The sequence below is a fragment of the Lepidochelys kempii genome, chromosome 11 (genome assembly GCF_965140265.1).
Source record: "Lepidochelys kempii isolate rLepKem1 chromosome 11, rLepKem1.hap2, whole genome shotgun sequence".
Lineage (NCBI taxonomy): Eukaryota > Metazoa > Chordata > Testudines > Cheloniidae > Lepidochelys > Lepidochelys kempii.
The window spans coordinates 18,472,352-18,490,412 of record NC_133266.1 but is presented as its reverse complement, the minus strand read 5'-3'; the positions used below and the strand labels follow the sequence as shown (position 1 = coordinate 18,490,412).

At 39.0% G+C, this 18,061-nt stretch overlaps 1 protein-coding gene across 3 annotated transcripts in view; it reads left to right on the top strand.

Annotated features, from left to right (window-relative positions):
- The window catches only part of ZRANB3 (zinc finger RANBP2-type containing 3), a 128,456-nt gene that overhangs the window by 82,919 nt on the left and 27,476 nt on the right, over window positions 1-18,061 (top strand). For all 3 annotated transcript variants that reach the window (XM_073305335.1, XM_073305334.1, XM_073305336.1), the window contains 3 exons: window positions 1,116-1,268; window positions 14,304-14,775; window positions 16,531-16,755. In XM_073305335.1, the coding sequence (XP_073161436.1) occupies window positions 1,116-1,268; window positions 14,304-14,775; window positions 16,531-16,755 (850 nt within the window). The remainder of the gene's footprint in view (window positions 1-1,115; window positions 1,269-14,303; window positions 14,776-16,530; window positions 16,756-18,061) is intronic.

The following is an 18,061-nucleotide window of genomic DNA, read 5'->3' as shown; positions in this document are numbered from 1 at the left end:
TGAGAAGGTGATGGCTGTTCAATTCCAGGCATATTTGGATACCCAGCATCCTTGATTAGTTCCACTCTGTGTTTGGCTTTCTTTTGAAGCAGAGGCTGCTCATCTCAGATTCATGATTGATTTTCTTCTGGCTGATCAAAATCAGCTGATTATTTTGGTCACGCTGGATCTTTCAGTAGCTTTTAATATGCCTGATCCATGTGATGTTTTGGAAACTAGTATGTGTTGTTGGTATGTTTACAATTGCTTTCCAATATGTCATACCTAGAAAGACGTGTGGCTTTCAAAGTTTTAAGTTGGGATTTACAAAGGGGTCTAAGGAAGCTAAGTACCTGAATCCCATTACAATTCAATGAGAGTTGTATGCCTAACTCCCTTAGGCTTCTTTGAAAATCCCAACATTAATATTGCCTTGGCTACATTCAAGACCTGGCTCCTTGAGCATTGTAGAGATGAATCTCAATATTCAGACACCACCTGCCACTTAAGGATTCCACCACAGCATCTGAAGTCAGCAATTAACTGTGCTTTTACTTCAGTGGTCGCTAGGGTATGGAATTTGCTCCCATCTCTCCTTTATTATTTTGTATTTGTTTTTATTCTATTGCCCTGTGGCCATTGGAATGGGTAAGACAGATTGTAAAAAGAACTAGGTGTTTCCTGTGGCTGGGAGAATCAGAGAGCTGACCCTTGCAGGCTTCCTCACACTAAGGGCAGGTATTAGCAAGGTGCCTCTCAACTCTAGCTATCCCGAGAACCGTCGCAAACATATAAAGGCTTTGTGAAAGGGACATATATTATTTGTTTTGTAGTAACATAAATCGATAAATATTGAGTTCCCCCAACTGTCCCATTGCCAAGTCATCATACAGTAGTAGATTTCACCTTGGCATTGTGGCACTAGTGAATCTTGATAGAGGATTTGAAGGAGTATCAGATGGTAGTCTTATAGATCTTCAGTCAGTTATTTAAAACATTTTTTACTTTGAACTACTAAATTGTGTTCTGCACTTTTACAGTTGCTGAGTTATGTTTGAAAGTGAAGTAATGCTTAGTAAACTTAAGCAACTAAATTTACTCTGAAGTGTGAAATGATTAACTTCATCTGTCTGCAGGCCAAAGTTACGGGCAGCACGTTGAATGGGAAGAAGGAGAAATTGCAGGCTGAAGAAGGTGATAAGGAAAAGTGGGATTTCTTGAGTTTTGCTGAAGCCTGGACCCCGAACGAAAGTCTTGAAGAGGTCAAGAATGAAGTTTTATTCACTCATGTAAGACAAGATGGATATATATATCTTCTATGCTCTTCTTTTCTAAAATAATTCCAATACCTAGTCATTAACTGTGCTTCAAATTAAATGTTAAACTGCTCCTATTTGAAAAGAATGAAGTCTGGGAAACAGCCTTTTAGATTATTACTTGTCCTTCTCTCTCTCTCGTCCCCATCCACTGCTTCCTCTTTTGGTATCAATCTTTTCTTGCTCATTATGCTGCCATTTCTCCTTTTTAGAATGGGTTGATGTGGGGCTGTACAGGTACCTATTTTCTTGTCCAGCCTCATTAGGTATGCTGTCTTAGTGAACCAGTGAAATTATTAGACTGTAGAATGACCTCTCTAGGGAAGTAGTAGAAGCACCATCACAAAAGACATTTAAAACTAGTCTGTAGAAAGCGCTCAAGAATATTCTGTTGAGTCATATTGTCCATTCCTACCAGTGCAGGACTGTTCACAAGCCTTTTTCTAGGGCTGATCTCAAGGAACATTCTAATGGTTACAAGCACTTTTAGTTTATAGCTTAATGCTGAGTTGCATGTTATAATTGCAGTTAAAACTGACCAAAGTACATCTCTACAATAAAGGGTCTTGCTCTGTAATCCATTGTGTCCTTTAAATTATCGCAACATGGTGTTTCATTCATATGTATCTAATATGCTGTATATTGTATGTTCAGTCTGGCTCAGTGAAAAATTGGGGTGATGCTGAATGACATTGATCTGGGCACTCATAAAAGAGCATGATATTAGGGATGAAAGTATACCATCCTACTACCAACTAAAACATCTTAACATTTGCATTTGTTGTTAAAAGCAAACAGATAAATTTATTAATTTTGTGAACAAAGAAATAATGCATGCAAATAACCCAATTGCCTTCTAAGAAATATATGTGTGTGTCATATATACCATAAAACAGTATATCTTAACTTTCCCAGTGCTAATTGAAGGGAGATGAAGGCAAAGTAAATCTTCCCAAAGACTGTAGTTGATTTAATGAGAAGTTTGTATTGAAGAAGAAAAGTTTTAGAGTTTCTCAAACAATAGAAGAAGCTTGTATGTACAGATCAATAGTTTGAGCTTTTCTAAGATTTCACAATTTTATTATAGCTCTCCAGTGAAAATTATATGACTAAAGCATGCAAGTAGCTTTGCTGTCCTGTTAAGCTTTTTATCTGCTATCATTTAATATAACAAAAAATCCATGTATCTCAGTTACTACAAATATCAAGTTTCTAGAGTATTTAAGATTTTTGCTGAGTTCTTCTATATGTGAACCAGCTACATAATTTTCCTGTTGATCTTTCTTTCAGTGAGTGATTTGGTTGAGAGAGTCTCTCACAAAATGTACAAGCCAATTGTTGCAAACAGTTGACCACCTGATAGAAGATAAAATTGGGACCACCCCATTATGATGAATACACACTTCCTTTGTGCTTTATATTTGTTCACTGCTTTCACATTCCAAAGTATTCCCAGAGCCCTTTGGTGAAGATTTTCAAACTTGACTAGTGATATTGGGATACTCCATTCTTTGTGTACTTAATTTGAAACACCTTCAAGGGGCCTGTTTCTTAGAGGATGGGTGTACAGCGCTCCTGGACAATCAGGTTTCTTGAAGGTGTCTCAAGTTGGGCACCCAGAAACAACAGTCACCTTTGCAAATCTTGCTCTTTAAATATACTGAAATTACTTCATCTAACACTGAAATGCAGCCATCTCTGCAATGGAGTGTTCAAATCAGGTGTTCATACCAATCAACCGTACACAAGACTTTTGAACAGGAAGTAAAAAATTACTATATGAAATTGAAACTGGAGTTTAGACTGGCAGAATGTAATTGCTCACATTGACTCTTGCTAGGAAACCAGAGCTAATACATCTACCCTTGTGAAAAGTGCAAAGAGTGTTTTAATAACCGGACGATGGCATCTCCTGCAGTACAGGGTTGATCTAACAACATTCAGGAACCTTGATCAGTTCAGTGGTGCTCAACCTGCAGCCCGTGGAACACTTGCAGCCCAATTAGCACAACTGTGCGGCCCATGTGACATTCTCAGGGCCATACAAGTAGTATATATATTGTGTGGATGTGGCCCAAATAACACAGGGAGAGCTGCATATGTTGCCCACAATGGTAAATAGGTTAAGAGTCACTGATTCAGAGGAAAGAACTCCTGCTGAATCACCAACACAACTTACTGCAGCACCCATTACTTGGGAGAACTCTAGATTCTGTCTAAATCCAACCCTTCTTAGCCTATGAATTGTGATAAGTTCATAGCCCAAGGTGGTGCATCTGCAAGCCAAGAAAACAACTTTTTTAATATAGTAAATAGCAGTGGGCTCATGACTACTGTGAAAATATAATTATCATAGGATAATGTGAAAATAGAAGCTATGTTGAAGAGTAGCTGTGCTTTATGGAAAACTTTAAAAAATGTTGTCTACCAACACCAGTTTGATATGTTATATTTCTCTATATTTCTCTTACTCTGGCCTTCAGTGTGATACACTTCTTCTTGAAAACAAGATATTTTTTGTCTAATAATTCCAAATGAACCTAAAATATAATCTTCTTTTTGACATCACAGACAGTTGTTCTGGAAATGACCCAAGACCCTGTACTCTCACAAGTGTCCTTAGTTATACAGGCAGGAAGACATCTGCAGGAATTAGAATTAATAATTATTTACTAATATGTGAAGATATGAAACTCCATATAAATGTTATTTATTATTACAATATATAAACAGAATTGTTTTCAAAGCTCAATATTTTTGCAAAATAGCCAAAATTCCTCAGTGCATCAGTACTCAACAAGTGGTTTATTCACTGTCTGGTTATTATTTATCTAATATATCAATAATCACCCCCTTCTGGATTGCCCAGAATAATCCAGATAGCTGAGGTTGGGTCATTTCATTTAATAAACTTGAATTATATCCCTTCCTGCTGTTCAGACTTTAAACTGTTAACTAATTAGCTGTTATGATACTGCTCTGAGTGTTTTTCAGACTATCAACAAATGTCCTTCAGAAACTGGCCTATGTTTGGTAATAAGTTTAAATGTCTCAAGTACAGGGCTGTTTGTCCTGAATGTGTTTTAGTGTTACACTTGAGGCTTTTATAACTTTAGCTATAAACTTGTGTAAACTCCACATCCAACTGATTTTTGCTAGCCATTCAGTATTTAAAAAAAAACTAGTGATTAATTCAGGACAACAAAAATGCAACACTATTTCAGTCCTAGTTGCCCTGTTTAATAATGTTTGCCAAAGAGCATAGGGAAAGGTGATTTTCATATTCATGTTTTGAATTTTCATTTCTGGCATCACTAGTGTTAATTCTTCTAAGTCATTTTTGATTATTCAGGTTTTCATCAGCTATGGTGTTATTCAAGCTTCTCTTCATTTAGCTTCTTATAACTGAGTAACAGATTTCTCAGTTTTCAGAGTAACAGCCGTGTTAGTCTGTATTCGCAAAAAGAAAAGGAGGACTTGTGGCACCTTAGAGACTAACCAATTTATTAGAGCATAAGCTTTCGTGAGCTACAGCTCACTTCTTCAGATGCATATTGTGGAAACTGCAGCAGGCTTTATATATACACAGAGAATATGAAACAATACCTATTCCCACCCCACTGTCCTGCTGGTAATAGCTTATCTAAAGTGATTTCCAGCACAAATCCAGGTTTTCTCACCCTCCACCCCCCCACACAAATTCACTCTCCTGCTGGTGATAGCCCATCCAAAGTGACAACTCTTTACACAATGTGCATGACAATTAAGCTGGGCTATTTCCTGCATAAATCCAGGTTCTCACATCCCCCCCACCCCCATACACACACAAACTCACTCTCCTGCTGGTAATAGCTCATCCAAACTGACCACTCTTCAAGTTAAAATCCAAGTTAAACCAGAACATCTGGGGGGGGGGGGTAGGAAAAAACAAGAGGAAACAGGCTACCTTGCATAATGACTTAGCCACTCCCAGTCTCTATTTAAGCCTAAATTAATAGTATCCAATTTGCAAATGAATTCCAATTCAGCAGTTTCTCGCTGGAGTCTGGATTTGAAGTTTTTTTGTTTTAAGATAGCGACCTTCATGTCTGTGATCGCGTGACCAGAGAGATTGAAGTGTTCTCCGACTGGTTTATGAATGTTATAATTCTTGACATCTGATTTGTGTCCATTTATTCTTTTACGTAGAGACTGTCCAGTTGTCAGTGACTCACTTCAGCATGCAGTGCTTTTTATTCCTCTTTTCTGAAATTCATTTATTTTGAAGTTTAGGATTGATGTTATAAAGTATTAATGAGCTCCTTGCAGAGTTATCAGTTGAGATAAGGGTTATGTTTTGATTGGTGTTTGTTATTGTTTACTGCTCTTCTGTCTAATCTTTGTCATAGTTCTATTAGTTTTACTAGATTTCTTTCTTCTCTGTTCTATTTCTTTCATTATGTTTTTAGTCCTGACAGTAACACAAATATTGAGCAGCCCTAAAAGACAATTTAACAGCTGTTCTTTGTCTTTGGAAGATCATTTTTAAAAGTTATGTTCTGTCCACTGGTCTGTACCATAGAGCAATACTACTATCCAACCCAAATTATACGTGGATTTTGGCTACCACCTTCAAAGTTGGCCATGTTTGTTTATTTTCATTCTAGTAGATTCTAGTAGATTAAAGGGTCTTAATGTTTTTGGTTCCATTGATAAGGTTTGATCGTGAAGCCATTGACCAATTTATAAAACATTGATCTAGGCCAATATCAAAGAGATTTGTCCATGTACTTCACAGGCAGTCTTCCTTGATGTACATCTGCCTTTGAATCATGAGACTTCTTGAACTGTGCTTGTTCAGGGCTAGATATCAAAAAACTTACTTGATAAATGTCAGGTAGCTGATGTGTGGCCTCAGAGAGGAGCCTTGTACTTTCTGTGCTTTATTGCTTCAGGCAGCAGCAGTGCCTGGGTTACGTGTAAGTTCGAGTTAAGCACCAGGATATTACTCATGATGTTATTATCCTGGTTCTTCATTCATCACTGTCTTATGCAGCTGTCCGGGTGTCAGTTGGGCCATTGCATCTGCCTGATCTATCACCTCTCTTACTGAGACTGTACTTGTGCTGTATCATTTTATAGTGCAAAAACTGGCTTTGCGATGTTATCTGGCTCAGTCTCAGTTTATCACTCCGTGTGTCTTCAACAGCAAGTTGCCTCAAGTAGTACAGCTATAGTTGCTGAAACCCAGTACATGCCATGCGGATCCTTAGAGACTAATAAGATTCTGTCTCTGGTGTAATCATTCATTGCTGCCATTTTTCAAAATGTACTCCAGCATGAAAAAAGTATATTTAAACATTGGGGTGGGGGGAGAGATATTTTAAATCAGTGGGTATATAAGCAATTTTCACTGCACATTTAGTTTGGTAAAAATGCTTTGAGATACTAATTTCGATGGCTCAGGATTTTTTATAGTGTTTATGATTATAAAGAGTTTTGTCAAATCTCAAACAAGTAAATACACTTGATCTGACTTTCAGAAGTGCTGAGCACTGCTTAGGGGTATCGGATGACTCTTGGTACTGAGACTCCAGTCTCTGGATTACCATTGCTTCCTGGTACTGCAAACTTCTCAGACTTTTTATACTCCGCATTGGAGGACATTGAGGAGGATGAAGGAAACATTTGATCAATCTCCCCTTTACCAGTGCAGGATTCCCCTCCACATCCATACTGGAAGCCATACTTCAGCCAGGATCCTCATCCATGACAGGGATGGTGGGATCAGGCCTGAGTGCCACCCTCTCTCCCATATTGACCCACCCCCAATGGCTATACTGGGTTTCTTGGGCAAAATATTGGCAACAATTTGCAAGACCTCCAGCTCCATTGCACTGAGAGGCAAGGGTGACACAGTCTCCTCTACCAAACCCCCAACACAAGGAGGCCTTTGAAGAACAGGAGACTAGGGTGGTTAAGGAGGCCGCCCCTCAAACTCTTATTTCATCCTCATCTTCGGACGAGGCAGTCATAGCCATCAGTGGCCAACAATTTTTGCCGATTCCTGGACTTCGTGAAGTGGGCAGCTGTCGCCTTTTAGATACCTTTTGAGGAGGTTAAAGACTCACAAAAGCTCCTGGACATTCTGCAGTAGAGAAACTGCTTGGGAGTCACCTGAAGTGGAGCACCCATAGGGACACTATTCAAAGAAGAAGAAGAGGATACTCACTCTGTTCAGTAACTGTGGTTCTTCCTCAAGTGATGGTCCCTGTTGTATTCCACTGAGGGTTATGTGAATGCACCATATGCCCGGAGCCGGAGCTTTTCAAAGTAACGTTGCTCAGCATTACATGCATGCACTCTTTTATATTGCCTCATGGTTTTGTCCAAGGTGATAAAGGGTAGGATGGACCGTCCATGTCTCCAATTCCTTCTCACTGCTGCATTTTCAGAGAAGGAACTGAGGATGGTTTGCACACACAGCCCTATATACCCTTCAGTGTGTGGCATGAGGTTATATATCACACATGCGTGGGCTGAATGGATGCTGCTAACATAAAATCTCCAATTAAGGGCTTGTGAAGCGCATGCACACCTGAAGTGGAGCACCCATAGGAACACAGATGTCAAAGAACCACAGATACTGAACAGGATGAGAGACTTCTTCTTTTCATGGGTTCGTATGTTGTTGTTAGGTGAAATGCTTCCACCCTGACCAAAAAGGCCTCTCATCTTAGAGGTACATTTCTTGAGACCTTGTATTGAGCTACTTTTACCACCTGTCAAGGGGTGATGCTGGCCCCTTCAGTGGAAGGATTGTCCAGTGTTTAGAATGCTGTCCTGGAACTTGGGAGACTGGGGTTCAGTTCCTAGTTCTGCCACAATCTTCCTGTATGACCATACATATTTAGTCTCTCTCTGCCTCATCTCCCATCTGTAAAATAGGGATACTAGTACTTCCTTATATCACAGAGGTATGGTGAGGATAGAATCATAGAAATGTAGGTCTGGAAAGGACCTTGACACATCATCAGATCCAGTCCCCTGCACTGAGGCGGAACAAGGTAAATCTAGACTATTCTTGACAGCTGTTTGTCCGGCCTATTCTTAAAAACCTCGAATGACGGGGATTCCACAACCTTCCTTGGAAGCCTGTTCCAGAACTTAATTATCCTTATAGATAGAAATCTTTTCCTAATGTCTAATCTCAATTTGCCATGCTGCAAATTAAGCCCATTACTTCTGGTCCTTACCTTGAGTGGACATGGAGAACAATTGATGACTGTTCTCTATAAAACAGCTCTTAACATATTTGAAGACTGTTATCAGATGCCCCCTCTGACTTCTTTTCTTAAGACTAAATATGCCCAGTTTCTTTAAACTTTCTTCATAGGTCAGGTTATCTAAACCTTTTATCATTTTTGCTGCTTTCCTCTGGACTCTCCAATGTGTCCACATCTTTCCTAAAGTGTGGCATCCAGAAATGGACACAATACTTCAGGGGGCAAAAGACCTATCTGGCTTTAAGATTAAACTCGATAAGTTTATGGAGGAGATGGTATGATGGGATAACATGATTTTGGTAATTAATTGATCTTTAAATATTCATGGTAAATAGGCCCAGTGGCCTGTGATGGGATGTTAGATGGGGTGGGATCTGAATTACTACAGAAAATTCTTTCCTGGGTATCTGGCTGATGAATCTTGCCCATATGCTCAGGGTTTAGCTGATCGCCATATTTGGGGTCAGGAAGGAATTTTCCTCCAGGGCAGATTGGCAGAGGCCCTGGAGGTTTTTCGCCTTCCTCTGTAGCATGGGGCACGGGTCACTTGCGGGAGGATTCTCTGCTCCTTGAAGTCTTTAAACCACGATTTGAGGACTTCAATAGCTCAGACATAAGTGAGAGGTTTTTCGCAGGAATGGGTGGGTGAGATTCTGTGGCCTGCGCTGTACAGGACGTCGGACTAGATCATCATAATGGTCCCTTCTGACCTTAGTATCTATGAATCTAGGTGAGGCCTCACCTGTGCTACGTAGAGCAGGACAGTTAGTTCCTATGTCTTACATACGACATTATTACTACACCCCAGAATGACATGAAGTCTTTTTCACAACTGCATCACATTGTTGACTCATGTTCCATTTGTGATCACCTATAATGCCCAGATCCTTTTAACCAATACTACCACTAGCTAGTTATTCCTGATTTTGTAGTTATGCCTTTGATTTTTCCTTCCTCAGGGTAGTACCTTTCACTTATCTCTACTGAATTTCATCTTGTTGATTTCAGACCAATTCATAGAACCATAGGACTGGAAGGGACCTTGAGAGGTCATCTAGTCCAGTCCCCTGCACTCATGGCAGGACTATTATTTAGACCATCCCTGACAGTTATTTGTCTAACCTGCTCTTAAAAATCTCTAATGATGGAGATTCCGCAACCTCTCTAAGCAGTTTATTCCAGTGCTTAACTACCCTGACAATGAGGACGTTTTTGCTAATGTCCAGCCTAAACCACCCTTGCTGCAAATTTAAGCCCATTGCTTGTCCTAACCTGAGAGGTTAAGGAGAACAATTTTTCTCCCTCCTCCTTGTAACAACTTTTTTATGTACACCTCTACCCCTATATTACATGGTCCTCAGGAGCCAAAAAATCTTACTGCGTTATAGGTGAAACCGCATTATATCAAACTTGCTTTGGCCTCGAGCATTTCCGTTATTAATAGTCACTTCCCGCCCCCTGGCCTGACCCCTCAGAACCCCCCAGACCCATCCAACACCCCCCCTCCGCTCCCTGTCCCCTGACTGCCCCGACCCCATCCACACACCCCCTTTCCTGACCATCTTGCCCTCTGAACCATCCAACCCCGCCTGCTCCTTGTCCTGTGACCACCCCTGGAGACCCTCTGCCCCTTATCCAACCCCTCAGCCCTGGCCCAGCACCTTTAACACGCCGCTCGGAGCAGCATGTCAGAACCTGACACACTGATATGCCGGAGTGTGCAGCCCCGCCACCCAGAGCTCTGCTTTACCACATTATATCCGAATTCGTGTTATATCGGGTCACGTTATATCGGTGTGTATGTATATATATATACTTGAAAACCGTTGTCATGTCCCCTCTCAGTCTTCTTTTCTCCGAAACAAACACAGTTTTTTCAATCTTCCCTCATAGGTCATGTTTTCCAGACCCTTAATCATTTTTGTTGCTCTTCTCTGGACTTTCTCCAATTTGTCCACATCTTTCCTGAAATGTGGCACCCAGAACTGGACACAATACTCCAGTTGAGGCCTAATCACCATGGAGTACAGCGGACAAATTACTTCTTGTGTCTTGCTTACAACACTTCTGCTAATACAGCCAAGAATGGTGTTTGCTTTTTTTTTCTTTTTTGGCAACAGTGTTACACTGTTTAACTTGTGATCCACTATGATCCCCAGATCCCTTTCTGCAGTACTCCTTCCGAGGCACTCATTTCCCATTTTGTATTTGTACATTGTGCATTGTATTTGTGATGGTTCCTTCCTAAGTGGAGTACTTTGCATTTGTCCTTATTGAATTGCATCCTGTTTACTTCAGATCATTTCTCCAGATCATTTTGAATTTTAATCATATCCTCCAAAGCACTTGCAACCTAAATTTCCCTCTAAGCTGTGCAGCCACACTGCAGGTTATCAAGGGCCATGCAGGCACGCAACCAGAAGAGCCTGTACTGGAGAGGCACCTCTCTTCCCTGCCGCAGCCCCGGAGCAACCTGCACCCCAAACCTCTCATCCCTGGCCCCACCTTAGAGCCCGCAACCTCCACCGGAGCCCTCACCCTCCGCACCCCAACCTTCTGCCCCAGCCCTGAGCCCCCTCCCACGCCCTGAACCCCTCATCCCTGGCTCCACCCCAGAGCCTGCACCCCAAACCCCTCATCCCGAGCCCACACCCCCAGCCAGAGCCCTCAGACCCCCACACCCCAACTCTCTGCCCCAGCTCTGAGCATCCTCCCACACTCCTAACCCTTTGGCCCCATCCCCGCCACATATCACCTCCATATTGGTGCACATAACAAAATTAATTCCGCACATGGATGTAAAACATTAGAGGGAACATTGCTTGCAACCCCTTCCAGCTTGGTATTGTCTGCAAACTTTATAGGTATACTCTCTATGCCATTATCTAAATCACTGATGAAGATATTGAACAGAACCGGACCCAGAACTGCGGAACCCCACTTGATGTGCTCTTCCAGCTTGCCTGTGAACCACTGATAAGTACTCTCTGGCAATGGGTTTCCAGCCAGGTATGCACCCATCTTATAGTAGCTCCATCTAGGTTGTATTTTCTTAGTTTGTTTATGAGAAGGTCATGCAAGACAGTATCAAGCATTACTAAAGTCAAGATATACCATTTCTGCCGCTTCCTCCCTATCCACAAGGCTATAAGGCTATCAAAGAAAACTATTAGGTTGGTTTGACACGATTTGTTCTTGACAAATCCATGCTGATTGTTACTTAGCACCTTATTATCTTCTAGGTGTTTGCAAATTGATTGTTTAATTATTTGCTCCCATTATCTTTCCAGGTACTGAAGTTAAGCTGACCTGTCTGTAATTCCCCAGTTGTCCTTATTTCTCTTTTTATAGATTGGCACTATATTTTCCCTTTTCCAGTCCTCTGGAATCTCTCCCATCTTTCATGACTTTTCAGAGATAATCACTAATGGCTCAGATATCTCCTCAGTCAGCTCCTTGAGTATTCTAGGGTGTATATCATTAGGCCCTGAAGACATCGAACTTGTCTAAGTAATTTTTAACTTGTTTTTTCCCTATTTTAGCCTCATATCCTACCTCATTTTCACTGGCATTCACTATGTTAGACATCCAATCACTACTAATCTTTTTGGTGAAAACTGAAACAAAAATGTCATTTAGCTCTTCTGTCATTTCCACTTTTTCTGTTACTATTCATGATTGAATAGTACCGAACCCAAGACTGACCCTTGTTGACCTCACTAAATATGCCCTCCCATTTAGACAGTGATCCATTGGTAATTTACTCTTGAGTATAATTTTTCAACCAGTTGTGCACCCACCTTATTGTAATTTCATCTAGACCCCATTTCCCTGTTTTGCTTATAAGACTCTCATATGGGACTGCATCAAAAGCTTTACTAAAATCAAGATTTATCATGCCTACTGCTTCCTCCCAGCCACAAGGCCAGTCATAATTGGGAGGTGCTCAGATGCTATAGAAAGAAGGGCCATGTGAGTTCTTAAGATAAATAGACATTAGGGTCAATGAAACTTTTGCCATTTATTTCATGGAGCCAGAATTTCACCTAAAATAATTCCCTATAGTTCTGTAAAACAAAAGATGAGCTTTTCAACTGATGCAATTACAGCACTGATTCAAATGTTCATTCATCATTTTACATCCTTAGTGTTGCCAATATGTAATAATTCACTGGATGGAGTATTAATTTCATTTCAAATGAATTTGAGTATGCTGTAGGTATTCGTGCTCACTTGGAGTATAAAAATTGAAATAGTTTTTAATATGTACACATTTTAACCCAAACTGTTTGACTGAGTAAGCAAGCTATTTGAAAATGACATTGCTTAGAAAGAAGCTATACTTAAGGAGAGAGAACAGCTTTTAATTCTTTCCAAATGTTAACTCTTTACAGCTTGACTGTACAAATTAATTTAATAAATAATGGATTTAGCTTAAGCCATGACAGTTTCAAAATATAGATAAGGATTATCTCCATTTTCTAAATGGAGAAGCTGAGGTACAGAGAGGATATATGATTTACCCAAACTCACAGAGAGAATCACAGTGAGAGTTGGGATTAGAATGCAAGTCTCCTGGCTCTCAGTTTTGACTTTATAAACACTGCCTCTCTTACTTCAGAGAGCTACAACTTCTCTTGTTCGGTTAAATAGATGAGGAAAAGAATCTGATTACTCTCCAACATTTTTCGTACTGCTTTTCACTGTGGAAGGATATATGATACAGTGTCACAGTAATTACACTCAGTTACACTATTTATGCTCAAATAAATTTGTTCATCTCTAAGGTGCCACAAGTACTCCTGTTCTTTTTGCTGATACAGACTAACACGGCTGCTACTCTGAAACCAGTAATTACACTATCATGGTTGAGTTTTTAAAGTATTACTTTGTTAAAAGAAAAAAAATTACAATAAGACATTCCAGCCAATATATTATGGTTCAAAAACTCCCTTACTAATACACGTATAGCACTTAGCCTATGGTAATTAATTACTTGACATTTACAAATGGAGACATGAAAGTCAAAATACCTAGAAAACCCAGGACATTATTCTGCTTTATGACAAGTCACACTGTTACCTCTAAGACCTTGTCATCAGTAGGAGGGGAAAAGTTTTAACATGTATTAACTAATGTGTTGAAATACAATGTAAAAATATTAGGATTTCCCCAGGGAACCTGCTAACGTTTCTTAAAACTACAACTGCCTTGTCTACACATGACATGTGTTAAAAGTATGCATTTTTTCCTTGTGCTAGACATGGCCTAAAAGATAGACCTATAGTACAAAACCTCAAGGAAACTGGGAGTTTGGCTGGTTTTGCAGTTGTGTTAACTTACTACATCTGTAAACAACCAGTATGTATATACAGAATTATTCTAAAGTGATATTAAATCTCTCTCATTCTGTTGTATATCATTATTTATTTTTAAAATGTACCACGCTAACAATTCTGTAAATTTGTTCTATGCTTGTGCTGATTTAAAATTTTGACTGGAATATTAAAAATTTCCTGGTTGAGAAATAGCTTTAAATTACTTTTAAATTGAGTTTATATAATTAAAAGAGAATGTCTGTCATTTTCTATCTACTAATTAACATTTTTAAAAATACCTCAAATTAGAAAGTACAAAAGACCCGTAATTGAGAAAAAAATGTTACAACTTTAGACAAGTGGACTATATCTATTGAAGGAATTTTGGATCTGTATGTTTGATAAAGTTTGTTTCTCTTTCCTAGTTTGAAAAAGAAAAACAACATGACATTCGTGCCTTCTTTTCACCAAAACCATCTGCTGAGAAAAAACGCAAAATTGATTCTTGGGATAAATCACTGAACTTTACTTCAGGAGATTCTAAAGTCACACCGGGAAAGGACATAGAGGAGGGCAGCAGGCATTTGGACGCCAGAGAAATAATTGATGTGGATGCAATTTGTTATGAAAATGGCTGTGAGCCTGAAGCTAAAAGACCAAGAGCTATAAGTACACCCACCCAAAGCAGCTCCAGTGAGAAAAAAAGAAAAATTTTGCCTGGAAAAACAAACACTTTGTGTACCAAAGAAACTGATCATGGTCTTTCTGGTGGCTCTCTGTCTAATTCAAGGAAAAAATCACCTTTAGCCAAAGTCTGGTGTTGTAGTCTTTGCACTTACACTAATAATTCGTTATTACCTTATTGTGAAATCTGTGAATGTCCTCGTGGTAGTGATGGTGAGTAACTCATGCTGCACATTGTAACTGAATAGGCATATTCCTATCTTGTTTTTCTTCAAAGATTATAGTGTTTTTATACTCAAATACATAAGTATTTACAAATTCAGACAAAATATGAAGAATAAAATCGTCACATGAGGTGGAATTTTTGAAATTGTCTCCTAATTTTGGTCAGGAACTTATTTCAGAAAGTTCCTGTGATATGACATTAATTAGCAAAAATGGATACCTGTTTAAAGTCAGTAGGATGTAAATTCAATGAGCAGCAGCAGAAATTGTTTCCATGGCAGCAAGCATGCTCTACAGTCAGAGCCCTGCTGCTTTCTTTCCCTTCAGAGGATTTATCATTATCAACAAGCCAATGAAATTATAGATTTTTTTTCCTATCTTTTCACGGCCGAATGATGCAGTGTCAATGCTTTACTTAGTTAAACAAGTATGTAATTGTCACAAGAGCTAACATTTTAAGACATGAAAAGTTTTTAAATTTGTAAATATTTAAATTTCTCCCCTCAAAGAATAAAAATTGGAATGTCCATAGTAAGTTTGTGTTTTAAAATAGCCAAAAGATTTTTATAAAGTCCTAACTATCTGTCTCCATGGTATATGCATTTTGGTATCACTGTCATCTAGATTGTTTGTGGAGAAAAGATGAGTAGGCATTTTTTAAAAAGCTGTTTAAACACAAATAATAAGAGCTATTAGCCTTGTATATTTTCTTTTTGAAATAGCATAATCAACTAAAGGACATATTTTAAACTTCATATTTCAAACAGAAAATTACCCTTAGGAAATTACTGATCCTGTTGTGCTTATTGTACAATGTCCATACCTTATTCACCACAATATCTACTGTTTTGTATTTTGAAAGTAATTTGTATGTATAACATACTGCTTGTACCTCTTTAATACTAACTATTAGGATGTGAGAGGATCATATTAATTTGCTTCAGGGACCTGAGTTAGTGGACTTCTTCCAGTTCTTGGGTGACAAATAGCTATAAAATAAAAGCCACCACCATAGTTGGTAGCATTGTTGACAGTTTCAGTAGTGGAGACCAAGGCTAGATTGTGTCATGGACTCTGAACTGTTTCACTCACTGGCTGATACACATCGGTAAGCAGTGCCTGTGCAATACCTATGCCATAGAGGACTTTTGTTTCCTATGTCATCAACCTGGCTCATCTCATAAGCACTAAAATTCACTTAAGAAAAATAATAGAAACAAATATAATTATATTGGTTCTAATTGATTTCACAGACATTAAGCTCTAGTTTCTAAAATAAAATATGTTTGCTGTGGGGTAGAGAGAGAAGCAATTGGTCTGTACATTTTCCTCAGATAAATAATAAATACTGTATAAGTAGAACTTTAAAAATTGTATTGAAATGTATTAATGTTAGTATTGTTCAACATTAGGAATAATATGCTGAATAATATGTAATTTTCAACATCATGCAATTTAAAATATTTTTAAAATTGAAGTTTAAACTTAAACATTACAGTTTTCAGGTGTTTAATTGTTTAAAACTATCTGTTACTATTCAGCAAGTCTAAAATTAATTACATTTCATTTATGGCACAGCTGTTCTTTCAGAATTAACTACTGGATTCTTATAACCAAAATACATTTTAGGATACTTTGTTTCAAATATAAATTAATATTACTGCCTAATATTTATCTTATTTACTTAATTATTTTTATAGACGCAAAGTAAAATTGATCACTTTCCTATTTCTTTAACTATAGATAAACAGAATACAAATCAAATGAATGATCCTCCCTCTACTCTGAGTGAAGGAGAAAATGCATCACAGGACTCTAGAAAAATCAAAGGTATAGCAATATGCAATGCAGACAATGAGAGAAAGGATTTAGTACAAACAGCGACTGAATCATCTGATGAGATTGGGGGAGAAGTCGCTAATGCTGTTGAAAATGGATCTGAAGAATGTGAGCAAAAGCCTCAAGAAGGTAAAGAAAAATAGAGTTCCTAGTAGAGCCAATTTATCATAGCAGTTCTGCAGAATTGCATTAAACATAAACACTGGGATGCAGATTCATTTGGAAACCACATATTTGAAACACAGAAAAGCCGCACATGCAGAATGACAACTGGGCTTCTGTGTTTCACCATAGGACAGCCAGTTGAATTGTCAGGTGGGCTGAACCCAACATTTTCATCCAACTGTGGCAGAACCACAGATATACATAGTAATGTTCACAGTTTGCTTTTGGGTTGTGTGACAAATATGCCCTATGAGCAGCTGCCAGTTAGCAGGTTGTTGTTCCATATACAGTCATTTTATTGAATTTTGTGGCTGCAGATACTCGTCTGTGGTTATACTGTACACAACGTAGATACATTTTAATGTTTAATGATACTGTACACAACGTAGATACATTTTAATGTTTAATGAGAAACACATGGGGTAAAAATACAAAGGTCCTTTTAATTTCCCTCCTTTTTTCTTTAATTTTCTCCTGCCCATCATTCCAATAGGTTTCTTCTACTTTGTTGCTTCATTTGTGGGCGGCAGGCTGCAGTGAACTTTGCAGTGCGCATCCTTGTTGTCCGTTGGCCTGCTAGTACAGGTTTCTCTGGTCATATTGAGCTGTTATCCTAGGCAGCAATTAGTTACAGAATCTCTGTGATATGTAGAATGCCTGATATTCGTGTTCATTCTTATGGATACAATTTTTGTCACTATAAAATATACAAATTATGCATATCTTTATTCATTCTCATTCAGTTTCTTAAGCAACACCAGAATGTGTCTAACTTTTTTAAACTTAAGTAAAAGATGCTTCCAAGTCTTCATGTAACAACAATAACACCTTCTTGTAAGCACACTATCACAGGGTGTTTTACTCACCACTGGGTGGCATTGCTTTCTGGCGACTCTGGGGATTAACTGTGCCTGGTTCAGAGTCCCGTTTCTGGTCTTCCACCGTGCAGCTGTCCTGCTCACAGAGTCATACTATGGTTGCTTCCTGACTTGGCCCTCTGGCCAGGTCACCCTGTGATTTTCTGCTTCCAGGGGGAGTTTTTCCAAGTCTCTGTGCACAAGCAGCGTCAGACAATCCTCTCATCCACTGCCCTGACCGTGTCACTGCCACAGTGAATCAGGTAGTCGTCTTGTTCACTGCCCCCAGCAATGCCATTCTGTAGTGGATGGCAAGAAAGCCCAGGCCTACCCTCTACTCTGGGTTCCAGTCCCAAGCCCTATAGCGAGCAGTTAAGGTATGGATTTTCACCAACCCTACTGCTGTCTTTCCT